At 33.4% G+C, this 9084-nt stretch overlaps 1 protein-coding gene across 1 annotated transcript in view; it reads left to right on the top strand.

Annotated features, from left to right (window-relative positions):
- The first annotated feature begins 3640 nt into the window (after positions 1 to 3640).
- LOC120415046 (uncharacterized) overlaps positions 3641 to 9084 on the top strand; it is a 179197-nt gene continuing 173753 nt past the window's right edge. The window contains exon 1 of the mRNA XM_039576420.2: positions 3641 to 4919. Coding sequence (XP_039432354.1) covers positions 4859 to 4919 — 61 coding nt within the window. The 5' untranslated portion in view covers positions 3641 to 4858. The remainder of the gene's footprint in view (positions 4920 to 9084) is intronic.

Here is a 9084-nt window from a genome sequence, read left to right as displayed (position 1 = left end):
CCTTAAAATACTTGAAATACATTTGAATCTTAAAATACTTTAATTACTTCAAATATTTTAAATACTTTAAGTACTTTAAATACTTTAAATACTTTAAATACTTTAAATACTTTAAATACTTTAAATACTTTAAATACTTTAAATACTTTAAATACTTTAAATACTTTAAATACTTTAAATACTTTAAATACTTTAAATACTTTAAATACTTTAAATACTTTAAATACTTTAAATACTTCAAGTACTTTAAATACTTTAAATACTTCAAGTACTTTAAATACTTTAAATACTTCAAGTACTTTAAATACTTTAAATTCTTGAAATACTTTGATATTTTATTACAACAATGAACTCTCAGAGAAGATTTTTTTAAATTTCGTTTTCAATAATAATTATTCAGTAATTCCCCACGAAAAACATTCGAAAAAAAAGTTCTCCGATCGGGCTCAAATTTTTTCTGGGGATTCCTTGGCTGAAATTATTAGACCCAAGATTAGACCCGTATTTTTTTTGTTTGGCCGTTAGGGTGACCTACGCCGTGTTAGGGTGGTCCAAAAAATTGCAATTTTCGTCGATTTTTGCAAAAAAAAACACTTTTTTCGAAAAATCAAGAAGTTTCAAAAATCTAGCTAAACATTTGAAAACGTCGTATGAAAACTTAAAATGCTGTTTTGAAGTTCTCGGGACCAAAGAGCCTATGTATGAAAATGTTTTTATCGGATTCCTCGGAAAATTTCACATAGTTTATCACAAAATGGTGAAGTTATGTTTTCAATACTCTGAGATACGATTTTTTGAAAATAAAAACTGGGTTTTTCGTCACGCCACGCGAAAAAATGGGAAAATGACGAAAACGGGGAAAAAAACGATTTTTTTCACTAAAACTGCGATGACTTGAGAATTTCTGCCATGACCTATACATGTTAGCGTACCAAAATTTTCGTAATTGAAATACGCAACTTTTGGTACCCTAAAATGTGTAAGTCATCTCTGAAATTTTCAAGTTATCGAATTTTTAGTGAAAAAAGTCGATTTTTTCCCGCTTTCGTCATGTTCCCAATTTTGCGCGTGGCGCGTCGATAAACCCAGTTTTTATTTAAATAAAAAATCGTATCTCAGAGTAGTGAAAACATAACTCCACCATTTTTTGATATGTTATGTGAAATTTTCCGAGGAATCCGATAAAAATATTTTCAGACATAGGTCCCGAGACCTTCAAAACAGCATTTTAAGTTTTCATACGACCTTTTCAAATGTTTAGCTAGATTTTTGAATCTTCTTACTTTTTCTTTTGCGTCTAGAACAGCTAAAATCAGATGAAATTGCGCCGAGATATGATTATTTGAAAAAAGTGGTTTTTGCGAAAATCAACGAAAATTGCCATTTTTTGGACATCCCCAACACGGCGTAGGTCACCCTAATGGTCGAACAAAAAAAATGCGGGTCTAATTATTTCAGCTAAGGAATCCCCAGAAAAGTTTTGAGCCCGATTGGAGAACTTTTTTTTCGTAGGTTTCATGCTGTTTTCGTGGGGAATTGCTGTATAATAATAAGCAAATTATGCACTATAATTCTGCTACCGAAGATATGATTTTTTGAAAAAATATTGACTTATGAAAAAAAAAAATCCAAAATATTGTCATAAAAATTACCAAAAATCATTTTAAGATGCAATAATACATTTGCAATCTTAAATTACTTTTTTTAAGAGCACCGTTTTAAGGTTGTGTGCATTTTTAAGCTGAATTTTTCATAAAATGTTTTTTCTTTGCACTTTAAAAATACTTTATGAGAGCAAAGCACCCCTGCCAAAAATTTGTTCTAGCAACTCAGCAAATTTTGTTTGAAGAGATACAATTTGGTTGAAATTTGGTGAAAAAATTGTTTTTTTTTTTCAGTTTCACTTGACAAGTTGTCATTTTGATTTTATTGTCAATGTTAAAACATGTTTATTTGCAAAATTTTCTGCTCTTTTTATCAAACATATGTAGTTGAGGGAAAAAACTTTTTGGAGGAATATTTTGAACTTTTCATAATTTCATTTCATTTTACGATACTCACGGTTAAAAATATTTCAAAAAATACGGGCAAAATTATCATGTTTGAAAATGCATGAAAAATATTTGGTTATGATTTGTGATTCAAAGACATATAACATTGAATATATTTAATATTATCATGTTTGAAAATGCATGAAAAATATTTGGTTATGATTTGTGATTCAAAGACATATAACATTGAATATATTTAATATTATTTTAGAGCAAAATGCAAATGAGCGTCCGAGTTCAGAACACAATTTGAAATTCATCCCAAACTTTGCAACCATTTTACATTTTTCAATCCAGACTCGATTATCCGATTTTTCGAAGTTTGCCTACCTGTTTTAGATGATCAAATTATGATCACAAATTTTTTTTTTTCGTATTTTTCTATTTCTTGCGTATAACATAATATTCGAGTTCAGCGACCCCATTTTACTCAAATTTGAATTGTTGATTGCCTATTAAATTACCAAATTTACATTTTCAATATCTCATTACTGCCATTTTGACCGCCATCTTGGATCTAAAAATTCTAAATCCCCTTTTGAGTAGCCAAGGGGTCATACTCAGCCATGCCAGATATACAGATAAAGCTGTATTTTACAGAATTTTCGATCCGAAAAGTCCCAAAAATCTGTATATGCAGATTTTTTTGAAATGGTTATTTTTTAAAATTTCAACAATTTAGCAATTAAATGTGTGTGTGTGTGTGTGTTCAACAATTTAGCAATTAAATTATGCTTTAATATGATTTAAAAGCTTAAATCTGTAAAACTTCAAAATTTCTTCTATGGCTTTGAATTTGACATGATACAGATAAAATACAGATTTATTTTCAAGAAAATACAGATTTCCCCCAAAAAAATAAATCGGGCAACGTTGGACTAACTCCTAAACTCCCAAGCTCGAAAAAAAGAGGGAATTTATATGGGAATTCCCCCTTTTTCTCGAGCTTGGTAGTTTAGGTGCTAAAGCAGGCATTTTTATGGTTTTCATAAATTTCGATTTTTAAGACCACAGATCAGAAAAGACGTGAATGTTCAGGATATTTTTTTTATGAATTCATTGAAATGTAATAATTTTCAATGTTAAATAAATGGTTTATGTTTAAAGGAATTTAGTTTTTTTCCATTTTTTTCTCAATCGGGGCCAACAAAAAAATGAATAAAAGCTTCAAGAAACAACAGAAACAGTTTCCAACATTTTATCAAACGCAATTCCTAAAAAAATGCGTCGTTTCTATCCAAGTTGTGCATCTTTGGCACTCAGAAAAAAAGCTCATCGCCTTCCATCCCAGAAGGCCACGCAAGAGTTCCTTCTAGACGTCGGAGTCCATCGGAATTCCACCCACCTGTCTCCACAACCGCCTACTCTGTTGCGCTTTTCTCTCCCAAACACCCACTCACCCAAGCACACACACTTCAACAAATCCTCAACTGTTGAACTTTTCCACTCTCTCGAAAAACCAGCTGACGACGCGAGTGAACTCCACACAGGTTCAGCCCCGTTCACACCGCCGTGGAAAATGAGCACTTCTCTCACTCTCTCGCGGGCACGAAAACGCTCCACTCACAAATTTTCCGGGGGTCTGCCGCGGCCGACCTCGCTGGCAGCTCGCCAGTCAGGGCGAAACCGTGCAGAGCAGCGAAAGCGCTTCTTCCTCCCCGTGTGCGCGTCCGTGTGTGTTTGTGCGGGATTCCTCGGTGGAGCAGGGTGCAAGGAAAAGTTCCGGAACTGACCGCCCGACCCTCGGCAGCTCTCTCACGCGGCGCGATTTGGAAGAGGAAGAAGGGAGAGGGTGCGAGCTGTCACTTTTCGGCAAAATAAAACAAAAGCCTGCTGCGTGCGGGTGTGCGTGCAAGCGATCGTCGGGGCCTGCTGCGATCGGTTCGCTCCTATTGTTCTGTTGTTCGGGACGTTTTTTTTCTCTCGTGGCCGGTGCCGTTCTTTCGAGAGTTCGCGTTCGGATTATTAACGAAGGATGATGGAAAAGGTGTGAAACGCTGGAGGAATAAATTTTCGTCGGTTTATTTTTTAGTTCACGACCACTAGGCTGAAGCCTCCGGTTGACACACGGGTAAATATTTGAGATATTTGCGACGGGGTTCGTGTTTTTTTCGGCGACGGCCAAGGTGTGCTCATAAATCAGGTGTGCGAAAGAGGTACCACATTCCGGAAGAAGGTGCAAACGTTATTCACACGTTATTCATTGAAGGAATGTTTCCCCAGCCGACGACGACGACGACAACGAGCTGAAAAATAATGGAAAAAGTGTTTCCGGTGCTGCTGGAAGCAAAGTGCTACATTCCCCCTTCCCTCCGTTTCCGGCGTCCCCACCACTAATCCAAGCCACAGTCCTGTTGCACGCTCTATCCCCCACCCTCCAACAACACTACCACCACCACAAGTCCACGGAAGAAACAAAAACAACCGCAACACATTCAAAAGCGACGCTTCAAGTGGAGAAAAAGCGCGCCAAGAAGAAAACACGGGACTCTTAATTGTCCCATTGTGTACGTGTGTGTGTGTGTGCTAGTGTGTATGTGTGTTCCACTGAGCTTTAGAGCTCCACAAATAGAATAATAATCCTAGTAGGCGTTGCGCGCCGCAAGAAGTGAACGAAAAGAAAACTACGACGACGTCGACGACGAAGCAGGCCGAGCGAAATCATCAAAGCAACCCACCGTCGCGCGACACACAACCACGCGCCGACACGCATACAAATTACACTCTAATTTCGAAAGCACCCCTTTCACTCGCAGCAGGTGTGTGTGTGTGTGCGCGTTCGTGCGACACAACTTGTACTCACAAAAATGGATAAAATTTGGATAACGTTCGTGCTGCTGATCATCGCACTAATCTACGTGAAAACAAGTGAGTGTTGTAATAAAATGTGATTTTTTGTTGTTTTTTTCATTTTGAGAGGGGAAACAAAAATTTGATTTACAAACGAGATGAAATGTTTCTTCCTCGCCCTCTCCGTCTACAATTTGGTAGAAACGTGACGGCATGTGAGTGGAATTTTTGATGGAAATAAGAATGAATAGTCGAGGCAGGAATACCGAATTTCCGTTGAAGAATGCCCTTAATTTTTCCCACGGCCGCGTCTGCTGTTTTGGTATTCTCGGGATGGAAGAAAATCTCTGTTTCTTTTGTTGAAAGATCAAGCAGGCTGTGGGATGGTTGGTCACGTTTTGAGACTGGTGCTTTTCTAAGATGAGAACAAGAAATGAAAAAAAACATTGCAATTTCTACATATTTATAAACTTTTTAAAGCGAAAAAAACAAGGATCTGTAGTGTATTTTTTACATGGAGCGTTTGGTACGGTATGTCCCCGCATCCTTCCTCCCCTATACATTCAGTGAAAGCTGTTGTGATAAGGGTACATTAAATTTTATTAATTCAAGAAGAACTCTATTGCAACAAAGCTCAATTTACGAAATAAGACGACGAAAAAAAAAATCCCTTATCCGAAGTTTTGTTCGAGGATTTCTGATATTCGAGCCTTAAATGTACTTAAAAAATTACACAAAATAAGGGTTTTATTCGAAATACGCACTTTTTTTTAGTAATTTATGATGCGGGTGTCGTACGTCGCGCATTTTTTTTTTATAGATTTATTCAAGTCTAAAATACAAAAATGTATCAAACTTTCCAGTCAGAAATTTACCAACACATTCAATGCATGTTTACATGGCAGCTGGAGGTTTGTTTACTTCAGATTTCCTATCTCTTTCTAGCAGAAGCTTTTTGTCAGGCGACTTCTAGCTGGTTTTTTTTGCTGACCGCCCGATATGTCAGCCAACATACTTCGCAGGGCTGTGACAGCTCGAGCTCGATCATTGTTTGCATCCGGACACTGTGACGAGAAGTTCATCATTTTTGGGTTAAATTATATTTTTTTCACTCGGCCTAGAAAGCCTTATTACATTTTATTATATATTTTTAAACTAATTTTTTTTTTCATAATTTGTAAAATTTGCAGTTTTACTCCATCAGATTTTTTTTTAAAGAACTTAAATGTTGAATTGCACCATTTTTTTAAATACATTTAAATTATAAATCATTAACATGAATATTAAAGAAAAACTCAGTCTCAAGAAATCATTTAAGGCCGATTGCTGCTTTTTAGGTCTGGAATAATTATGATTGAATTTGTTTAGTTCACCTCAATTTTTATCTCAAAAATTATTATTATTCAAAATTTGAATTTTGAAGTGATATTTTAACTTGGAAAATCGCTCAAATTTGGCTATCCACAAATGAAGTACACTGTAAAAAATGTTTATTTTAGATGGATATATTTTCGCTTTATTTTACCTGAACCTTTGTGAAATATGTGAAAAATTAAAAAAAAATATATTTTGAAGGAATTTTTAATTGATTTGATGTCCTCGGTAAAGTTGCAGGTATGGATAAGGACTACCCCGAAAAAAATGATGCACGGTAAAACTTTTTGGTGATTTTTAATTCCACTTTTTGTCACTAAAACTTGATTTGATTGTGCACTTTGCATGGCAATATCTTAGCAACTAAAGGTCGTATCTACAAAGTTCAAAAAAGCAAAATATAGAGAATTTTCTCAGCTTTTCATTTTTTTTTCAAAAGCGGGCAAACGAAGGCACTGATTTAAAAAATTAATAGTTGCGACTATTTCCAAAAAACTTACCTGAAATTGGCCATAACTTGAAAACGGTGCTCTTTATCAAAATTTCACCAAATTTGGTGGTTTTACATCGAAAAATGAAGTTGAAAAATTTTTGGGACCGATATTTTCATATTTTTTAAAATCAGTATTGATTCAAAAATTCATAACTCGGTCAAAGATTATTTGCACATTCTGGAAATTTCTGAAAGGTTGGCATTTTATTTCCCCTGAAACTTATCAGAAATTGAAAAAAATCAACTTTTAGTGACAAAAAACTGAATTAAAAACACCAAAAAATTAATAATATGTAAAAAAGTGTAGTCCTTATCCATACCTACAACTTTGCCGAAGACACCAAATGGATCAAAAAATTAATTCAAAAGATACAGATTTTTTAGTTATCATACATCATTTGTATGGACAGCTGCCATTTTTGTATGGACAGTTTTATAGAAAAACTAATGATGCAAAATTGCGTGTTTTTGTATTGCAAAGGCACCAAAAAAGTTTCAGCCGGATTAAAAAATAAAAAATAAATCGATTTCAGTGATTTTGAAGTGACTTTTATTAAAAATATTTTTCTTTGTCTGCACAGTTATAAATAAAAATTGTATTTCGGAGAATGTTTAAAATGATCAAAATAATAATTATTTCAAAGATCCAATCAAACTTTTGTTTGAAAAAACTTTTTTTTTGTGTAGGAAAAATCAGGATCACACCCTTCTTATGAGAAGACTGACTGAAAGTGTTTGAATTGCTGCTTCAAAAAATTAACAAACATCAATATTTAACCGATTAAAAAAACCACATCATCAAGTGGATATTTGGTAAATTATTGTTACATAATTAAATTACAATCGCATTTCAGTGATATTTAAGGTCCTACTTTTGAAACAAAATTTCAATTCAAACAAACCTAAAAACTATAAAGAGAGCGAATCAGGGCAGTTGAAGACTGCAATGATATTTGTCAAAAAGCATCAAAAATTTCGATCCGCAAAATTCGATGGAAAGGAAAAAATCAGTTTGTGTGGTTCCCAATTTCGTGTACGATTTTTCACAATTTTGAGAATTGATTTTTCTCCGTGTTTTACAGGGTGACCACTCAAATTCCATTTTCAAATTCCCGACTTTTTCCCGACTTTTTTTCCAGACTTTTCCAGAATGCTCAAATGATAGGCTTTTCTTATCTAAAGAATGATTTCAAACAAAAAACTTTCTATAAGAACAGTCAATATTAACCAGCGAAAAAAAATCACAATGAATTTAAAAAAAATCCAAATATAGGCATTTTTTGTAAATACAAAAACTAAACAATAAATAAAAAAACACTTCAAAAATGGAATTTCATTATTATGATTCAGAGTAGAAACACAAACAATTAGTCTTTGAAAAATTCGAATCGAAAGTTCAACAATACTTATAACTTTCATGTTATTTTTTAAATTGGCAAACGTATAGTTTTTGATACTTCGTTTCAACTGAAAATGACAAAAAGTTAAAGATAACTGAACTTAAAATAGCGTTCCTATTTTTTCAAAACTTCATCATCATTTTAAATCAAAGAATGATTGAAACATAATTGCTGTTATTATTCATTCAAAGGATTTAGAAAAATGTCAAGAAATTCATAAAATTTAATTTTAATTTTGTAATTTTTGATATTAAATTTTCTAATCAATTTTTATTTAACTGTTTTTTTTTCAATGAAAATTAAGTTTGATATGATTTTATGTTTTCCCACTTATTTTAAGCAAAATAATTGTAGAAACAAATTTTTTAAACAATTTTGCAATAACTAAAATTTTCTTGGATTATTTTTTTGCAATTTCAATATTTTCTCTATGTTTATTCGATATTTAGGTTTTCCGAAAACTAAAAATCAAGCTTAATCTATGGTAGGTAATTTAGCCATATTCACAAAAAAAGTTCAAGGGCAACATTTGGAAAAAATATATTTTAAATTACTAAATGAATTTAGTTAAACAATTAAAAATATTCACCAAAAAAAAACCATTGTCAAACTCAAGTTGGAATCTGTTACCAATTATCCAATTATGTGACAAAATGAAATAGAATCATAATTCTAAGCTGGCCATTATGCTCTATTTTTATATTACACAGCTAAAAAAGTAGTAATCTAGCTGCGTGTAAAAGGCCTGGGTGTAAAATAAATATTGCATTATTTTATGCAATTTTATGTAATTTTGCACCCTAAAATATGTAGCCCATCAGTATGGGAAACCTACTTGACCGAAATGTCAAGCTCATATATGCGTTTATCCATGCAGCTTTACATCGGTCTGATGGCCGAGTGGGCTAAGGCGCCAGTCCTTACTGTTGGTGCTGGGTTTGAATCCCGTCGGTTGCAACTTTTTTTTGTGTGTTGC

This window comes from Culex pipiens, chromosome 1 (genome assembly GCF_016801865.2).
Source record: "Culex pipiens pallens isolate TS chromosome 1, TS_CPP_V2, whole genome shotgun sequence".
In the NCBI taxonomy this organism is placed as follows: Eukaryota; Metazoa; Arthropoda; class Insecta; order Diptera; family Culicidae; genus Culex; species Culex pipiens.
This window is presented reverse-complemented; position numbering and strand designations above follow the sequence as displayed.